Source organism: Porites lutea, chromosome 9, assembly GCF_958299795.1.
Source record: "Porites lutea chromosome 9, jaPorLute2.1, whole genome shotgun sequence".
Taxonomy (NCBI): Eukaryota; Metazoa; Cnidaria; class Anthozoa; order Scleractinia; family Poritidae; genus Porites; species Porites lutea.
In genome coordinates, this window is record NC_133209.1 from 11873147 (window position 1) to 11893107 (window position 19961).

Here is a 19961-nt window from a genome sequence, read left to right on the forward strand (position 1 = left end):
TGTTAATTTTTAGTTTTTCAATGCCGGATAACACAATTATAAAGAGCATTTTTAAGCACTATGGCATTTTAAACAACCCCAGAATGATATAGAAGTGGAAGGGTAAACTGTCTTCAAGATGCAAACACACTATGTGCAAAAGTCCCTGTTTAGTTTGTCGGGAAGAATATACTTCCTTTCCGTGGTTTTTCATTCAGAACTTGAGAATTGCCTAATCGCAAGTAATGGATGGGTCCATAGAGCTGCTATTATTTAAGTTTAACTTTTTTAACAAGGAGGTAACAAACCACAGGGAACTGAGGCTCAAATTTCAAGTGCACCCATAAAAGTGAGATTATAAAATTAACTAACGAGACCATTTAACCATTTGTACATAACACAGAGGTTCCAGCATTCTAACTATTAGACAAGGAGTAGAAGCAATAGGACTATTATAAAAGGATACTTGTAGTATGCCTTGAGGTGGTGGAGATGGCTGCAGCCAAGTATGAAGAGTTTAGCATGCTGCTGGGGATCCTCTCATACATTATGTATCACAGATTAATGAGAAGCGGAAGTAGCAAATAGGTTTTTTAGCTACTTCTCTAGTATTGGTCCCAACCTCGCAAAGAAGATACAGCCTCCTCCTTGTTCACATAAAGATTTTCTATCTGGATCATTTCGAGAGTCAATCTTTTTTAGCCCAACAACAGAGGATGAAATTATTACCATTGCTCAATCTTTTGCTTCCGGGAAAGCGGCTGGATACGATAATATTCCAATGTCTATAATTAAGGAATCCATTCAAATCATTTCGGGACCTCTGGCTCACATTATGAATTTATCGATCGCTCATGGCGTTGTACCAGATCAAATGAAAATAGCTCGTGTGGTACCACTGTTTAAAGCTGATGACCAGTCACTATTCACCAACTATAGGCCTGTCTCGGTTCTACCAAGCTTTTCAAAATTTCTAGAGAGAATCATCTATAATCGCTTGTATGATTATTTAACTAATTTACATATTCTTTGTGATAACCAGTTCGGCTTCAGGAAAAACCACTCTACGACGCTTGCCTTGATTGATTTGCATGAAAAAATTTCATCTGCTATTGATCATGGTGAATTAGCGGTTGGTGTCTTTTTAGATCTCTCGAAAGCTTTCGATACAGTCAATCATTCCATCTTATTTGATAAACTTGAACACTATGGTATACGTGGCTTGGCTCTCAAATGGATTAAGAGCTATTTTTCCAACAGACTTCAATTTGTAGAATACAATGGTTATGTTTCGTATCGTGCTAATATCATGTGTGGCGTTCCCCAAGGTTCAATACTAGGGCCTTTGTTTTTTCTGCTCTACATCAACGATATAATCAACACGTCAACAATATTACAACTGATATTATTTGCTGATGATACAAACGTATTTGTGTCTCACAAGGATAAAGACTGCCTTACTAATATACTGAACGCTGAGCTAAATAAGTTGTCAATATGGTTTAGAGCTAACAGGCTTTCATTAAACTTGAAAAAAACCAAATTCATTGTATTTAAACCATCTCAAAAGCGTACAAATCAAACTATTCAACTTTTAATTAATAATCAAAAAATTGATCAAGTAAAAGAAACAGTTTTCTTGGGAGTAATCATGGATGAAAATTTAAATTGGAAATCTGAAATCTCACATGTCGCCAATAAAGTTTCTAAATGCACAGGAATTATTCGTAAATCTAGTTTCTATTTATCCACGAAAACCTTACGAACACTATATTTTTCTCTAGTCTATCCATACCTTTTTTATTGCAACTTAGTTTGGGCCTCTACTTACAGAACTAACCTTATTCGTCTTGAGATTTTACAGAAACGAGTGATCAGAACTATAGCTAAAACAACTTTCGATGCACATACTGATCCAATCTTTCAAAATCTTGGTATCTTAAAATTTCATGACATATACTTAATACAACTAGGCTTATTCATGTACTCCTATCAAAACCATACTCTACCTTTAAAATTTCATTGTAAATTTACCTTACAAAGTCAAATTCATTCGTATAATACAAGAAACTCGTGTAAATTTCGTCTGCCTTTCTGTCGTACTCGAACCAAACAATTTTCCGTTTTTTATCAAGGACCTAAATTTTACAACACCTTAAACACCAACATCATCAACGCTTCCTCACCTTTCTCCTTTAAAAGAGCACTTAAGGCATTTATTTGTAATAATTATTAGTATACTCCAACAAAAATTTTGGGAAAAAGCCTTTTAATATTCAACATTTGTAAACTTCCGTAATATTGATTAGTTTAATTTTTCACCTCATATTATGTTGTATCCGTCGCCGTAATTTTTATACTATCTTCGAAAAATTGTAATTGAGGAGGCCTAATTAACATAAGCTCTATAGTTTCTTTTAGGCCTCCTCGCCATCTCTTCCTACATTTTTTTTTTTTTTTTTTGGCATCTTTTTGTAATTATCGTAATCGTGTGGCAAATAAATAAAATACCTAAATACCTAAAATACCTAAGCCCATACATCACTAACATACCCAGATGAGTAGTAGTTTTTGCAGCCAGCTCCTATGCCATTACAACTATCCAATTACAAAATGCCAGGCTTCTGACTGGTTTTGTCCAGGTGAGCTTACTGGAGACATCAAGCTGAGTTTCTTTTGAGAGGGCAATAAATTATGAGCGAAGGTACATTTGTAACCTCTTGCCACACAGGGTGAGTTGGCCACAAGGAGAGGTCTCTTGCTAGCATGTTTGTTGATATTCTTAATGCTTCGTGTAAATAAGAGCCTCCTGGTATTTGGCTCTATGAAAGAGTGCACTGACAGACGTTACACGTACAGTTACACTGTCAGATGTTGCTTCTCCTTCCTAATACTTTATGTCTATGTTACAGGTCAAAATTAAATTCAGGTTGATTCAACCTGGGTTGATTCTCAATTTCCTTTGTCTCCTAGCCCTAATTATTCATGAATCTGGGCTAGCAGACAAACGAAATTGAGAATCAACCTAAGATAAAAAATTTTAACCAGAATTTAATTTTGACCTCTAACATCTACATTGAATTGAACAATACACAATTTGGAGTCAAATCACTACTCTTTAGCAGTCTATTGCTACAATTCAGCCTCTTATTTTCCCGCACCGCACCACAATACAAAATAAGTAGTCACCTGTTTTCTGACATTTTGGACTTCCCTTTGATGTTTTTCTTTCTCCTCAAGCCTCACTCGAGCTATTTCTGTAGCCTTTAGGTACTCAAGCTGTTAATAGCACACTTTCATCAGTTAACTAGGGCAAATGTCAAAAAAAACTTGTGGAAGGAATACTATCAAAAACCATTACAAGTAAACATATCTAGGAATTGAGATTTTCGGGTCAGGGAGGGATCAAGGGGCAAGCCAAAAGTTCTGTGAGGATCAGATGTCATTATTTCATCTGTATCATTGTCAGTACATTCAATAATTTTTTTTAACATCCGCGCAATGGGGGGTTATATAATTTAAGACCCAACCTCTGACCTAAAAATTCTCACCCCTACTTCACGGACCAAACAGAATCCTGGTACATGTCCCTTTTTTTGAAATACTTCAAAATTAAGCTCATGGATAGTAGCTAAGCTTAAATTACAACTTCAGAGTATATACATGAATCAATGTCTTATTAAGCACTGGTCCATCACCTCCTCATCCAACATTTTCTTCTTTTTCTGTTCCCACTGCCTGTGTAATTCCAACAAACGATTTTCCATGTGTGAACTCCATTTCTGGTTTTCTCTCTGAAGATTCTTTGTATACTGCTTTTCAACATTTTGAAGTTGATCTTCTACCAACAGAAACATAACTTTGCTATTATTATAATAACAATAACAATAATTATATTAATAATAATAATAATAATAATGATAACAATGATACAGCTGATAACAAAAAGGTTCTTATGGCACATTTAAAAAATCTCACTGCACTTACAATAACGGTATAAGACGGAATCCATTAGGAAATTGAGTAATTTTAATTTTCAGAGGAAAAAATCTTTTACCAGAATATTTTAATCCATATCACATTCTTTTTTACACTTTTCAAGGGCTTTAATTACCTGTAATAACACCAAAGACAATTTCTAACAGGAGCCCAAGAAAATAAATTTCAAATTTCATAGGAATTGAGAAAACACAGATAAAATCATCATGCATAAGATTTTATTTTGTGAAATTTGAGGCTTTTAAAGTTTGTTTTCTTGGGCTCCAATAAAAACCTTTTCTTTGGACCTCGTTATTTGATACAACTTATTACATTTATAGCCATTGAAAAGTGTGAAAAACAATTGTAATATGCCTTCTGGTACAAGGTTTTTGTCCACCGAAAATTAAAATTACTCAATTCCCAAATGAATTGCATTATAATTTGTTACTGTGAAACTGAAAAAAAATAAATTAACATGAATGGCAAAGGTATTTCTGGAATGTCAGCTACTGTATTCCTTGGAAAAAGCCAATAAAGCTTGAGAAAACTATACCCTGGGCAACAACGCTAACAGAGTTGTGGTTCTGTGGTGAGCTTATTATGTGTCCTGGTCTTTCTTGTGACTGGTCCACTAGCAATCAACATTTCTGAAATATTTGACATGTTTACGATTTTCTGATTTTGACAGTTATTTAACTATGTGTAGTACTTAGTCTACACCTCGATTTCAAAGAACAGACTAGCTGGTTTAGTTTATCCACTCATTCAAAACTAATTCTTCATAACTACCTAGTAGTTGTAACCAAAGACGTTTGCTTTAATTTATTTTTGGGCATAAAACAGGAACCACTGACATCAGGCAAAGACAATGACAAGGTGGCTCAGGTGTTTTGGCAGCAGAATGGCAGAACATGTTTTGAAAAGTATCTCCAAGAGAAAAAAACAGAGGTCGACATGAATTTTTTAAGTTGGTTGCCCAAAACATTCCGTACAAACAAATTCAATACAGCTAAATCTGCCAAAACTTAATATTCTTAACATCCTTAAATTCACGTTCAAAGTTATTAGGGGATAAATGAGGATGATATTCTATACAAATATTTTTACACACTTACTCGCCAAATTGAAATAGATTGGAACTCACAAGGCTGCTGCCTAATGGGTGCCTACATACGCTTTTACCATTGGGCGACCAAAATTTCAAATGGGGAGCCCAAACAGGCACCTAACACTTATCATTCTCAGGCTAACTTCCAGTGAACAAACAACAAACCCTGGTCATTCTGCCCTTTGGAAACGAAAACGGAAAACGTTTAGTTGTCAGCAGTAGGCAAAAAAATATTTCTGCCAACAAAAGGTAAACAAAGAAGCACTTTTGTCTTGAAATTCACTTACTGTGACTTTCGCTGCAGTGCAGTTGAAGTTTCTCGTCTGAAAATGGCCTTGAATGAATTTATAATTTATAACAGTCCTCAAAAAAGCTTTGACACCAAAATAATGAATTTTCCCCCAGCATTAGAAGCGTTAGGTAGCTAAATTGCATGAAGTAAAAACTGATAAAAAGTCGCAATCTGTAGAAAAGCAGGAGGTTTCAAATTACAAGTGACATTACTTTTGCAAGTTTGTAGCATTTTCTATCTTGCTACAAACACAAAAGGTACACTCGGAGGTTTCTTATCATTTATTCAGCACTATCTGCCTACCTATTTTTTCCTGCACGTTTTGTAGTAACTTTTGAAAGGCTCACAAAAAAAATTCCAGTTTTTGAAAATGAATTGCGGTGGCTATTCAATATCATTATTTCAATCTCTTTAATTTATGCAGTCACGCACGACGCACATAAATACAAACCTTCACAACCATAAAAACAGTTTTGATGGTTCAAAAGATAGACTTGATAGAAAAATACTGAGTCATGTTAACCTACAACTTTCACAGAAATTTCAGTTGCCTGATTGGGCAACTGGGATCCTTAAATTATTGCCCAGATGAAATTTTTAGTTGCCCCGGGCAATCGAGCAGCCATTAATAATGTCTAGCCCTGAAAAAGCAACTGTTCATATCCTGGACTGCAATGAAGGAACAGGCAAATTTTTTAAAGAAAGGAATTCTACAAAGAAGAGATAAGGGATGCTTTGAGCTTTACTTTAGTAAGACTATTAATTACAACTAAAATGAAAGTACAATAAATATTTAAGAAAGTATAAACATAATAAACAGCTTAACTGTAGATCACCATTGAAGCACTGTAGCCTAGATTACCCCTGCCCCCCTTCCTTAGGGACAACTGCAAGAGAATTATTGCATGACATGATACTTAACTTGATTATGAAGGGTTGTGTTGATAAACAAACACTCACCACTGCACCATTCCATATCACATCATTTTCTTGTTCTGATAATAAATCTTAAATTTTTATTTTCTAGAAATCTGACCTACCCATTGAGGATTGTCCCTGTAAGATTGTTTGAACTGCTTTTGAATTCTTTTCACAACTGTGTGACCATGCCAGATGACTTAATAACTCTGTAAGTAAACCTGCAAATATTTTAAAAAGAAGATCCTTAAGAGAAACACTTGAATAAAGCAAACAATAACTATTTTAACTTAAGTGAAAAATTAATGTTTAGTCCCAAACACCACTTGTTGCTGTCCCTCAAACCACTGAATTTCAGTTGTGTGTGTCTATTCTTCCTCAGTCATTATGATAAATAGTATCTTGACTATACATTTTAAATCTAAACTGAGCTAGATTTTTTTTCTAATTTTAGAGTGTTTTATTCTGATGATAAAACAAATCTGCTGTGCATTGGTTGTCATTGCTCCCAATGAAGTATGAGGATTGTTATGTTTTAGATAAATTCATTACTATATTAAACAAAATTAAATTCATTACTATATTAAACAAAGATAACCAAACTATTTTTATTCAGTTATTGTTAAAACAAATGATTAAGTAATGTAAAATACCTTTTGATGGTGTATTCTTGTCCAACATCATTTCCTCGAAACAAAACATAATGAAAAATTATAGTCAGTCCTATTAACTTAAAAGCTTAAGGAACCCCGGACAAGTTACAGTTTTAACAGTTTACAGTGTTTACAGTTTTAATAACATCACTACGTAATTGACCAATCAGATCAATAACCAGAGTACAAGGCCATCAACTGACGTGATACAACTCACTTTGACTCTGAAGATGACTACCGCACAGGTTGTCGAAACGTCAGTCACTGTCAACAACAACATTCCTATTCAGGACTACGTTCACCAGGACGATCAAACTCAACCTACTTTTGAAATGACTCCTGGGTTCAAACCTTTCACAAACAACAATATTATTACATTATTTTCTATCATTTTTAGATTTCTGCATTGTTATTATTTTTATTAATACAGCTGTATTTATTATTTAGGAGGTAATCGGCTCCTGTTTAGGACTATATAATAATATGACATAAACAAGCAAGGCATTCACCATGTGCTGGTAGAGTTGTGAACCAGCAGTGATCTTCAATATGAGAAGGATATCCTTCACTGTTAGCACCTGTCACAATGAAAACATATCTTTGTTTGTAGAAAAAAAATAATGTTCTTCAATAAGATTTTAGAAAAAGTTAAGAGTGTTTACCTTGCTTTCTTGTAAACCACTTTCCGGAAGGAACACAGATAAAGAATATTCATATTTACATCTCTTTAAATGGTCAGCAACCAAGCTGTTAGCTGCAAGCTCACACAAGTTCTCTGTAACTGTTGATTTATCTTGTCCTGTTAAACCACCATGCAATGCATGTGCAGACGTCTCCTGAAGCTCTGCTATCAGACGATTTCTAAGCTGAGACTTAAAAAAGAAGAAAAAAATAAATATTGAATTGATGAATATTTGTATTTCACTTACAACAAGAACACTCTTACATTCAGTCTTGCTCGCTTGGAATTAGAAATGAGGAGGCGATTAATAATTATACATGAAACAGGATTTACTTGTTTAAGGTTTTTTATTTACTTCCTACTTTAGCGACATCCAGTATTCTTCAGGATATTTACTTTTTATTGGCATTACAAATACACAAAAATGCTCATCACAAGACCATTTGCATACAACGAAAGTTAACAATTACACCCGACCACCGCAGTTTTGCTAATCAAAATTTCTATTTTTTTGACCACTCAGTTGTGTTCACATGTTCCATAGTAATCAACGCTTTCAAGCGATAGAATTCGTGGACCAACACGTTTCAGAAAAGCTCTAAATTTAATATTTCCTAAGCTTTCTTTGCAAAACATGCATGGCTTCAGTCACGCAATGATTCTTATTCCCAGTTTCCAGGTCTCCGCTAGGAACACTTGGTACAATGACCCCCCTTTTGTGTCATAAACATGAAGAAAAACGAGTCTCACTGATTATGCAAGGGTGACCAATAAACATCTGCTTATAAACCCTAGGCTTATACACTTTTGCAAGGGGTTTTGGGAGGTCTATAACCCGACTAAACATGGCGTTTCAAAACAAGCTACATAGCAGAGCTGATTAAAAAATTCCTTTGGAATTAACTCACTTTTTAAAATTCAAAATGCCTTAAAAAGGCATTTATTTCAATACAAGCTAGAGGGGGGCTTATAGGAGGGGTGGGGGGGGGCTTATAACCACATGTATTTCTCGATTTACAAGTTGATGGGCCTATAATAACTAGGGGGGATTATACTTGGGGGATATGTGCAAGTTAACAGTATTGGAACTGGGGAGTAAAGAAAATGCAAAGGAGATCCTCGCAGTCATAGACTCCAGTTTGCAAAAATTGAACATTGCCAGAATTTGAACCCTGTCCTCTGCAAAAGTGTAGCTTTCTAACCAATTAAGCCAGCTAGCAAGCAAACTGGGAGCTGGTTATTAATTTGGTTCATCGCATTGCCAAGAGAGATGAAAATGAAATAATACATACATGAAAAAAATATAATATTGAATATGCAGTCTAAAGAAATAAATGCAAGGGAGATCCTCGCAGTTATAGACTCAACTTAGGCAGACGAGAGAAGAAAGCCTGAAAAATTTAGTCTTGCTGGGATTCAAAAAAGAAATCTGGAGTACGAAAACTGTAAGATGTTTGTTCTGGTTTTAGTTTTTTTTTTTTTTTTTTAAGTTCTACTACATAACAAAGTAACATTTTCATTTATTACATAGGGCCTCTATGGATAGCAGTTTTTACATTGAAATGAAGGTATCAATTCTATTCTATAACAAATATTATTATAAGAAAATGTGCAATGCAATGAATTACGTAAATATCACTAACTTAGTTTAAAACATGTATCAAAACAAACCAAATTTGTGTTTAAATAATATCTGATGTTTCATTTATTAAGTTTATAATAATATTTGAATGAAGAAATCCAACCTATCCCTGAGGGAGGGTAATAAATTGTAAAGAAATCATTCAAAAAAGTGCCTATCCACTAGCTTTCTTTTTTAGAGAAATCCCATTATTCCTTTGCCACCAGGCGGGCGTGTTTAAAAACGAAATGGCGAAATGACCTAAAATTATTCTGTCGGTGGAGTTATTGTGCACATTCTCGACCTTGAGCAGGCATAAGATTAGAAGGCTTTGGTGAAGAGATTGTTGTCTCGGAAAGCTTGGGTGATGTGCGTGTACAAATTCATCATCATATGCGCCGATTTAGCTCTTCCGTGGGAAATCAACTGCAGTTTGCGCAGAGATGTTGAGATGGTGGAGCGTATTACAAAGCAAAGCTACCATCAACTTTAACGTATGTGAGGATAAAGAAGAAAAAATTTCAAAGTAAAAAAAAAATGGCAACAGTTCTACAAATAAAAAGGGTATATAACTTTGTGCAAGTCTATCCTAATTATTAGCAGGGTATTGCCTGATCTGATTTGCTTGATAAAATTTGTTTGCACTCAAAGTATACAGAAGCAACAACTATAATGTGAAATTTGCTCCATTGCAATTGCCACTAAATGGCTTTAAATCAAGATGGCATGCACTTTGTCCTTTATCCTAAACAATGTAATAGAATTGAGGGTGTTGTCCTAAACAGGGCATGCATTAAAGGATTTTTTGTCCTAAACTGGGTCAGGTTTCAAACCCTCAGTGGCTTACCTATACCCAAATATTGGTCGAGTACTTCCCCTCTAGTGTCTTTATTTAACTTTAGAGTTACTAGTACTTCAGTGCATTCAGCTGGATTAATTTTACTTCAAGCTTTAGCTTTCTAAAGAATTAAGTAGTATGAAGACTTGTTTGCAGGATGTTAGTCTCACCGACAGTGATCAACAGATCTAAACATTACTAATGAAAGACTTGTAGCTTAAACTGAAGGAGCGTGCAAAGAAAGTAGTGTCCGATAGCATGGGGCTAGTGGATTTTGCTATTGGGCTAGTGAATTCTGTTTTTAACTTGCCCAACGGGCAAGTGATGTTTTCTGAGATATTCCAATAACAGAAGAACTATGAGATCAATTCTGCTTGTCAAAAAGCTTTTGGGGCTAGTTGAAATGACGTCTGGGCTAGTAAATGCTAGCTTGAGCTTACCCGAATGGCAAGCTGTAAAAAGGATTTTCTTTGCACCCTGCTGAAGCTACAGCAACTATGGTCACCACTGTCACTCATGCGATCAGACAAGATTATTCAGATCATGTATCTTTTGGGGGACTGTCGATTGATGTATCGGCCGACATCTCGGCCGACATCTCGGTTGACTGTCGACCGAGATGTCGGTCAAAAGTCGGTCGACAGTGGACTGAGTATCGACTGATGTGCAGCGACACTCGGTTGCTACAGTCTATTCGTCATTAGTAAAATCCAACTAGTGGTCTATTATCAATGCTGCGTTCTGATTGGTTGAGCTACTACTAGGCTATATGTTATAGCACACTAGTAGTGTAAGCACCGGCTTTTTGGTGGCAAAAAAAGGATTAAACTCTAGCTTTATACCAGCTAAAGTTGTTTTGTCTCGATATTTTTGACCAGCTAATTGGGCTATTGACTCAGAGCCCATTCGGGCTTAAGGAATAATTGTTAAATAGCCGGCAATAGTTGGCCATTTACTTTGCCAACAGATCATCAACATATCACAGACACTTTGCTGATGTAACAGCTAGTACCTTGTTTGAAATGTCAGTCAATGCATCGGTCAAGTTGCGGTCTAGTATCAGCCGACTGTCAGTCAAAGTCAGCGCATCTTGACCGATATGTGGCCGGCACTTGACCGCGGATCAATAGATTGTTCTGGGCAACCAGCCTCAGTTTCGAGAACAGAACAATCTCTTGATCCTTGACTGCTACAGTCTTTTGGTCGACAGACGGCCAAAACTGATATGCGTAACAAGAATTACTGTAGTGTCCACTGCATGTCAGCTGACTATCTTGTAACAAAGGGCAAAGCATTTGGGTAAAAACAATAGCAATTGTCGACCGATACATCACTGATACTCAAACAATGATTCACCAATATATTGCAGAAACTACCGATGCTATCTCGACCGGCTGTTGGTCGATCTGTCCACAGATACTCGACCAACAGGAAAACACCTCTGGGTCGATACTCGGATGACTGTGGGCCGCGAGTCAACCAAGTATCGGCCGACATAGTGGCCAATATATCTGTTGACAGTCGACCGAGATATCGGCCGATACATCGATCAACAGTCCCCCAAAAGGTACATGATCTGATTATTCTTTGGGGCCTCATACAATCCATCTTGCTTTTCTTGCGATAAGTAAGTCTTTGAACTGAAGCATGATGTTTTGTAATTCGTCTGTTGGCAATTACTTTTGAATTAGCTTTGCAACTTTCTAATCCAGATAGAAATAATAATAGATAGAAACTGATCATCGGTAAGTTTACCAATTCATCGATGTACTAGATAGTACTCAACATTATTGTCGATTGACAGGTCAATTTAATCATAGTAAAAAACGTGAGCTATCTCGAAAGAAAAATGGTGAAAGCTGTTCCTGAGCAGCTGCCTCCTCCACAGGCTTTCGCAAGGCTTAGTGGGGAGCACAGAACAAGCAAGAAGCGTGAAAGCTGAAGAAAAGCAAGAACTGAAAAGTTGACTCCAATATCCTCCAAAAAGTGATTCAAGTGACTGGGGACTAATGATGGTGGTGATGATGATAATGATAAATGATAATGATGACAATGATGATAATGAGAATGAAAACAATCTGTGATATTATAAAAGCAGGATAAAATTAACGGTAATAATGATAGTGTAGATAGAGCTGGTTACTGCACAAAGTAAAGGACATGACAGTTTATGTATACCATAGGAGGGAGGCCAGAGGATTTTTTTTTTTTGAAGGGAAAAGGGGGGGATGGTAAAAATTTCTGAAGGCAGGAAGGGGGAATGCCAATTTTTTTTAGATGCCATTGAAAGATTACGAGCATTTGTAACTTTATTGATAAACCATTAGAGAAGTGAAGTTCCTTATTTTCTAGTTCAATGATGAAGGAACTTAATCTTTCAATGGCATCTAAAAAGAATTGGCATCGCTCCTTCCTGCCTTCAGAAAGTTTTACCATCCCCCCCTTTTCCCTTCAAAAAATCCTCGGTGTAAAACCTGTGAAGTTTTTCTTTGTTTTCAAGCTATTATTTTCCTTGGCCCTGTTGTGTTGACTTCTCACTGGCTTCTTTGTATTAATATTGTTTTACATCACTCGTGAGGTTCACAGCTTTTTACACAGAGTATGAGCCCAAAGTTACATAAATGATATCACCCACTGTACTCTAGCTAAGGCTGTCAGGTCATAAACATCAGGAGCAGCTATTACCTTGCATTATAACTCACTGTGATTATATAACCACAATATATAAGCCATATATCACAGAAGAGGATAGGACAGAATGATGTTTGATTGAACAGGGCTTATACTATGAGGGTGCCAATGGGGTTAACGTAACCTCTTCAAGACAGTGACCACAAACATGTTCAGAGGCAGCAACAATATACTAAAATTACACTGCAAGCAAAACCGATGACAAGTGGGAACACCCACTGCCGATGTTTCAAAAAGAGATGAGGAGATCAGGCATACAATAGACAGCAACGATAGACAGCAAGAGTTACATGATCTGTACAATGCACGTCAAGAATATCTTTCCAATGGACTGAGGACAGCCGATCAGCTTTTACACCATGAGCAACAATGGGTTTTACAGTAAGCCTTAGAACACCAACAATGCGTGACATGTAGGGAAGCATTACATTTGTGAACAAAATCCTTACTGAACAAAATTTTCATTTATAATCCACATTACATTTACTTCCTCAAAACCATCCCAAGTAAAATATATATCTATGTATAGCAGCCTCATACATAAACACAGCTGTCTGTATTATTGCTGGCCTCCTATTTTCGATTCTGTTTCGAAAAGAACATCTGTATTTCGGACCTCCTCACAATTCAGTGTGTGACATGTGCAACCATGCAAACCTCGAAAACCGAAAACCTCGTCTGATTAGCATTTCAAAGGACGTTTTACTCAAAAACGAGGTTAGACGGGCATATTACCATACGAGAGAAGAGCGTATTGGCACACTCTACTTTTTTAAAAACGAAGTTTTTAAAGTGTGCAAATAAAACGTAAGAAAATATTTAGACTTCAACTACCTTCAGGGTCTCCAATACTCCACGACTTTGAAATGTTTGCAAAAGACTCTTCTTGAACTCTTCGTGCGACAATTCAGTCATTTCAAAGTAAATAGCGTAAAAGGTTATTTCAAAGATGGCGGGATGGGACGAAGATTCGCCGACCTCATCCCCAGGGGCTTCTCGGTTTCCATGGAAAAAGAAAAGAGGGGCCTTGGGGACGAGGAATAGGAAATCACCACAGGCCAACCAGGCTCACAAGAGCCTCGAAGCAAAAATATACGGATTTGTTAATTGTATCACTGAGTAAACCGGTCTTACAAGCCGAGACAACGTGTTTGAAATAACACAATATATATATCGTATACCTTAATCGTATACCAGCTTTTCCTCATAGCGCATACGTATTGGTTTGTTAATCCAGGCCGGAATGTTTTGTACGTGTGTTGTTGAGTTGTCGACTTTAGAGCTCGACTCACAAAAAAATTGCAGAGCCGATAATTGGAAACCTTGCTTGAACGAAAAGACTACAACATGGGCGCCATTCAGCCCTTTGACACAATTGTAAGGGTAAAATAAAACACGAGCTTAAAGGTGAAAGGTGTAATCAAGGGAAGGCGTGTAGGCGAGTACTTGGCATACGTGGTATGATTCTCTTCAACGCTAACCCGATATCCCGAAGACTTTCCTTCCCCAACGACATCACAATTATCCCACTAGAGCTCATTAAATCTAATAGAGACAGTGTACGAAAAGCTAGAGAAGCATACCTCATCGGTTTTTGTAGTTATCACGTGCATTCTAGACCTTGAGCAGCCATAAGATTTGAAGGCTCGTGTTTACAAAGCTTGGGTGATGTGCGCGCGCAAGCTCATCATATGCGCTGAAAATAGCCCTTCCGTGGGGAAATCAACTGCAGTGTCAGCAGAGACGTCGAGATGGCGGAGCGTATAACAAATTGAAGCTACCGTCATCTTTAACGAACGAGAGGATGAAGAAGTAAAAGCAAAAAAAAGTTGCTAACAGTTCTACAAATAAACAGGGTATACTCTTGGGTAATAATCATTCATTACATTCAGGCAAAATGGGAAAAGTGAGCGGGGACGGGGGAGGGGGGAGAGGTAGAGGTTATGACATTTTTTGAAGGTGCTGTTTTTGTTGCGAGTATCCATCAGATGAGGTCTATTTCCTTTACTTAATTGTGGTATGATCAGCTATTGAACTGTCGTCCTTGAAGTCAAGGGGTCTAATTCACTATTAACCAATTACTCAGACAAAAAGGTAATAATAAAGTCATTAAATAGTAATTGAAACAAATTTTGGCGGGAAAGAAACGCGCCTTGATTGATTGTGTTTTTCACTGCTAGAGGACTACTTTTAGTAGTTTTGTAGTAGTGAAGCCAATGATCGATAACATTAGAAACAGGAACCTGTGAATTTTACTAAACAAGATTTGAAAAACAAATTTCTTCAGCTTTAACAATGTCAGTGAAATGAATTATAGAGAAAGTGCTTTTAAACTGCAATGAACCTGAACTGTTTACAGGTACACAGTATATAGAAATGAGAAATTTCGCTTGGTAAAGAGCAAGAAATTCTTTTACAATACTGCTATATTTAGCCGTTATCATGACCATCTGACATAATAGCCGCCGAGGTACACAGCTCGGTAAGTTTAATTGGAAAAGAGTTATTTTCTTTTAATTTAGCCTGTGAACAGGCTCTCTGTTTGGGGAAAGGGTAAAAAAATCGCTAGGAGAGGGAAAGGGGGAGAGCCTGTAGACAAACAATTGGGACCGCTATTCCGCCCTCCTGATGCAATTGCTGATCATCTATCAGCAAGATCGTTACTTGTCACTTTGATATGTTTTAGTTCAATCTCTTCCTTGGTTTAAATTTTATTTCCCTTTGTTTTAGGGTATGGTAATGTATGATAATGAGTTGAAGCAATGAAAAATTAAATTTAAACCAAGGATAAAATTGAACCACAAAAGATACATACCAACCGAATGTAATCAATTAGGCGTGTAAAAAGGGGTTCAGGAGGTTGGTAACACACGACTTACCTCGTGCCAACATGCTTTTACCCTTTCCCAAACAGACAGCCTGTTCACAGGCTACTTTTAATTAACTAACGCAGAGCACGACACTCGGTGGGTTATAAAATTTTGTTTGATATGGTACAAAAGCTTCGCGATTCTTCACAGCGAATGCAACGTGACAAAAACAATTGCCAGTCAGCGAAGAATAACGGCCTTGAGGCAGAGTCGTACACACATTTTCCCAACACCAAGACTTCGATTAATACAACCTAGCAGAGACCTGAATAACATTGCTACGTATTACACGATACTCAGCTTATAAACCATGCACACAGCCTAGCCCCTAGGTGTTCTCGGCGCAGGTCAATCCTGGACTCTACCGTGAGCTGTGACGTCACCGACAGAGACTCAAGAGAGAACGACTAGGCTTGTGTCTGTGTTAGTTTGACACTTAAATAAAGGTATTGATTGTTTGATTGATTGATTGATTTCGCCATTTCGCCGTTTCGTCATTTCGTCATTTCGTGTTTTAAACATGCCCGAGAAGATAATGACCGATGAAATTCCGGATTTTCATACCTTTCAGACCTCAATATTTTAGAACCTGCTGCTGTTCAGCGTATTCATAAAGCTCGTAAAAATGACTTACAAGAACTATTCAATTAGTGCCCACTTGAACTCGTGGCTGTTTCCTAGTGTCTTCAAATCTAAATATTATGTTACAAAAATGTCTGTTATGAATAAGTCAGTTGGCCGTAGCAACGCGTCCCCTAAATCCCCTTAAAGAAAGATTTAAAAGCGAGTGCGATATTTAAAATTCAGTTTTTTCTAGCAGTTGTGATGTAGAGAAGATTTGGTAAATAGAAACTGAAGACTGAGAGGCAATTCACGGAAGCGTAAGTCAGTAGATTTTTTGAGATTTTCCATCTTTCTCTGGAGAGAATTCCTCATGGCGATATTTGGCTTTTTTACAGCGAATTATTTAATCAATGTTTGTGATCTATGATGAAGAAAAAAGGGAGCGAGCACGATTTTCGACGCGTGAATGAACATGAAATGTTAGAAAAACTGAAAACTGAATATAAATGAGTCCACGAAGATCCAAGGAAGTCGTTAATTCTCGTTGTCGGTCATATTATTTTAAAATGACAACATCTTTGGAAAAGTACGGCTTGTGTTTGGAGAGAGAAAGCAAAGAATCCAGTGGTGCCCTCGGAGCTCATCTGTAACTGAGATCAACACTTCTGGAAATCTGCTTGGTTTCAAAGCAAACCTACTAAGAAACTTACAACTTTTCCTTGTATAACTTCTTTCAGTGAAGGACAAGGCTAAAATCATTATAAACATAAACTAAATACATTTACCAATAAAAACAATATGAACCACATTTGTAGCAAAATGTTAATCATACCGGAGAACTATCAGAACTAACGTTTTTCAAATTTTAGGATTTGATAAAATTAAAAAAACTAATAATAAAACGACGGAGTCAACTGGGATCCTAACTTAAAGGTCTATTAGCTAGTGCATCTGAAGCGAAGGACTTTAACAAGGTCTCTTTTTAGCTTTCAAAATCCGTTCTAGATGTCATTGAACTCAGTTTGTCTTTCTATTATTCATTATAATACAATATCGGGCGTCTGCGTAGTGGAAGTCCGAATTGTTTGATCACTAGCAGGGGCGGATCCAGGAATTTTTGATTGGGGGGTCCAAACTTTGGTTCAGAAAGGACGCCGTTGGCGCGGGAAATACTGCTTTGCGAGCAGAGGCGAATAGATCATAGGAGGGTACCGAAAAACAATTCAATTTTTGAATATCCCTGGAATTAAGATTATTGACAAAATGCAAGGCGCGTTTCATTAAAAAAAATCAGTCATTTATTTTGCTCGCTAATTTGTCAGCTGCAGAGGCTGTCTGATGTATTTTAAAGTAAGTATTCAAGTACTTTTTAATTCCAAGACCTTTCAGTACTTTCATATGTCAATACCGCAGGCACCTTGTACTCTAGAAACCTGTTTCCCTTCAAGGTCCTTAACTATTTATTATATTAAACCTTCACTTCCTTTTATTTTAGTTTGCACTGTATGTTGTGTTGTACCTGGCTGCATTGCAGTTTGTTGGTCGCTCAAAATCAGTGTTTTTAACTTTTAACATATTATTTTGCACTGTATATTTGTGTTGGATGTGGCTGCATTGCAGTTGTTAGTTGCTCAGTATCGGTGCTTTTTCTAACAATTAACTATTAACCTTTTTTTTATGCCTATAGCACTCTCATTTACACACACCCTCCCGCCCCACCGTACCCACTATTTTAATGGAGACTTGAGAACCTTTCATTAGGGATTCCATACCACACCTGCAATGCCACAAAGGTTGCTACAGAAATTTGTGCAAAGCTTTGGTATGGAAATGAGTGTCTACTCTCATGCAAATAAAAGTAGTTTTCACAAGCAACTTTAATTGAAGTCAAGCGAGGGTATTTGGAACTGGGAATGCGGGCCTATCGCCTCTGAAGCAGCTGTCATACCTCATCATCCAGCTGGAATTCAATCCTCTTTTGCAACTCTTTCCTCGACACTTCTTTCGACTTGCTATTTTTTTCCATCTGTTTAAATTTATCCCGTAAATGTAGCTAATATAACAGATTTAAAGGTAAGAACAAATTACTTTAACAACCTACCACAACCAAAGTGATCGTAAGCAAATACGTTATGTCCCTAGCTTGATTCAACTAGTTTAACATTTTAAAACAAAGGTGTTAAACAAGAGAACATAGTATAGAGCTCGACTTCTATAATCTATAATAAGAATAGGAATCTATACTACTTGTGTATTATACAGCACAACAAGAACGTGTATTGCTAACGAGAACTACATCAGGTTTCAAGCTGCTTTATATGTACAGCCTTCTTAATCAAATAAATATTATGATGGCGGTGGTGATAAATTGACTTCATACGATACAAAATCCTTACCAGTTCTGTTGATGACTTCGATAACTTATCTGTTAGTTCCTTGATTGTTTGCTGGTTTCCTTACAACAAAGAAATAAACAACATCGCAAAAGAAGACAAAGAACTTTCAAAGAAAGGTAACAATTGCTATTTGAAATCTTAGAAAATTATTTTAAAAAATCGATTTATTTACATTTACATATATCATCTTGCAACATGTCAGACATATTCGCAAGCTCCTAGCTAGTAGTATAGATTCCTATTCTTATTATAGATTATAGAAGTAAAAAGATTATAATAATGATAAACATTTTGAGCCAAAATGTACGTTTCTCAGTAGGATACGTTAATGGGCCCTTAACAGACCAACCTGTAAACTAAACTACGAGATGGCACCATGGTGTGTATCTGAGTTATTCAGGATCAAAAGAACACACCAACGCCTAAGAAATAGCCTACGTGGTGGGCGTTTGAAAGAGTAGGGAAAGGGAGTTTTAGCCGGCCCTTTCGCGCGCCTAAAACTGCCTTTCCCTTCCCTTTCAAACGCCTGCCACGCAGGCTACCTTAGGAACTGTGATTTTGAACCACCCCGCTTTGATACGGTGGGCAATGGAAGGCATTCGCTGCGCTATCAAGGACCTTTTATTCGGTCGAAGGTCAGTGGTGAGCTAAGAAACCTAACAAGCCTCAAAGCATTCAAGAAACATGTACGCGGTGTCGACCTTTCGAGCCATATACTGCTGTGACCTGTGTAAATTCTGAGTCGTGTACATTTGTAGATAGTTTTAGGTAAGATCATTAACTTAATAATCATGTAATTAGATTAGCGCTAGTGCTTAGAAAAGTGTCCCCAATTAGCCAACTGTTAAGCCAAATACATTATTATTATCATTATTATTATTTCCCTGCTTTTATTAGTAAGCAGTTTTTTTGAACAGATTACTGCCTCAGTAACATATTTTAGCTGTTTACTGTCCACAACTATAGCCCCGGATATCCTTCCAATAATGCCAAAATTTTTAGAGGTCAAGATATAAATAAAACGCTTTGGTCCAGGTGAAAATTTTCCAGAAAAAGAGGTCAATGTCCTGAGGTTCTGTCTGATCGAACTTTACCGTTTCAATTCCAAAAATTATCGTTACCACGCCCACTTCGAAACATAGATGCAGCTCTTCGATACGGTTGGAAACTTTCGCCTGACTTAAATTGATTTTACAGAACATCCCAGTTCACCGCTATGGCTGTTGTATTTATTTTCCTTGTAAGGTCAAACATGGGTGTAGTTAAGGTGACTCGACCCAGTTTTTTTGGGGGGGTGCCATCCTACTTTGAAGCTCTCTGGTATCCCCATATTTACTTTTATCGTAAGTCTAACACATAGAGTGGATA

The 19961-nt window shown here is 36.9% G+C and overlaps 1 protein-coding gene across 5 annotated transcripts in view; it reads right to left on the reverse strand.

Annotated features, from left to right (window-relative positions):
• The window catches only part of LOC140947400 (centriole and centriolar satellite protein OFD1-like), a 34964-nt gene extending 21239 nt beyond the window's left edge, over nucleotides 1-13725 (reverse strand). For 2 of the 5 annotated variants that reach the window (XR_012166962.1, XM_073396487.1), the window contains exons 1-7: nucleotides 13598-13725; nucleotides 7594-7803; nucleotides 7441-7509; nucleotides 6932-6965; nucleotides 6401-6499; nucleotides 3678-3820; nucleotides 3169-3258 (exon numbers count right to left, since the gene is read on the reverse strand). Coding sequence is in view for 4 of the 5 variants with exons in the window: in XM_073396487.1 (XP_073252588.1) it covers nucleotides 3169-3258; nucleotides 3678-3820; nucleotides 6401-6499; nucleotides 6932-6965; nucleotides 7441-7509; nucleotides 7594-7803; nucleotides 13598-13678 (726 nt within the window). In the remaining variant the exon portion in view is untranslated. The remainder of the gene's footprint in view (nucleotides 1-3168; nucleotides 3259-3677; nucleotides 3821-6400; nucleotides 6500-6931; nucleotides 6966-7440; nucleotides 7510-7593; nucleotides 7804-13597) is intronic. The other 3 variants (XM_073396489.1, XM_073396488.1, XM_073396490.1) reach the window with 3 other exon arrangements.
• Between the last annotated feature and the right edge of the window lie 6236 nt (nucleotides 13726-19961).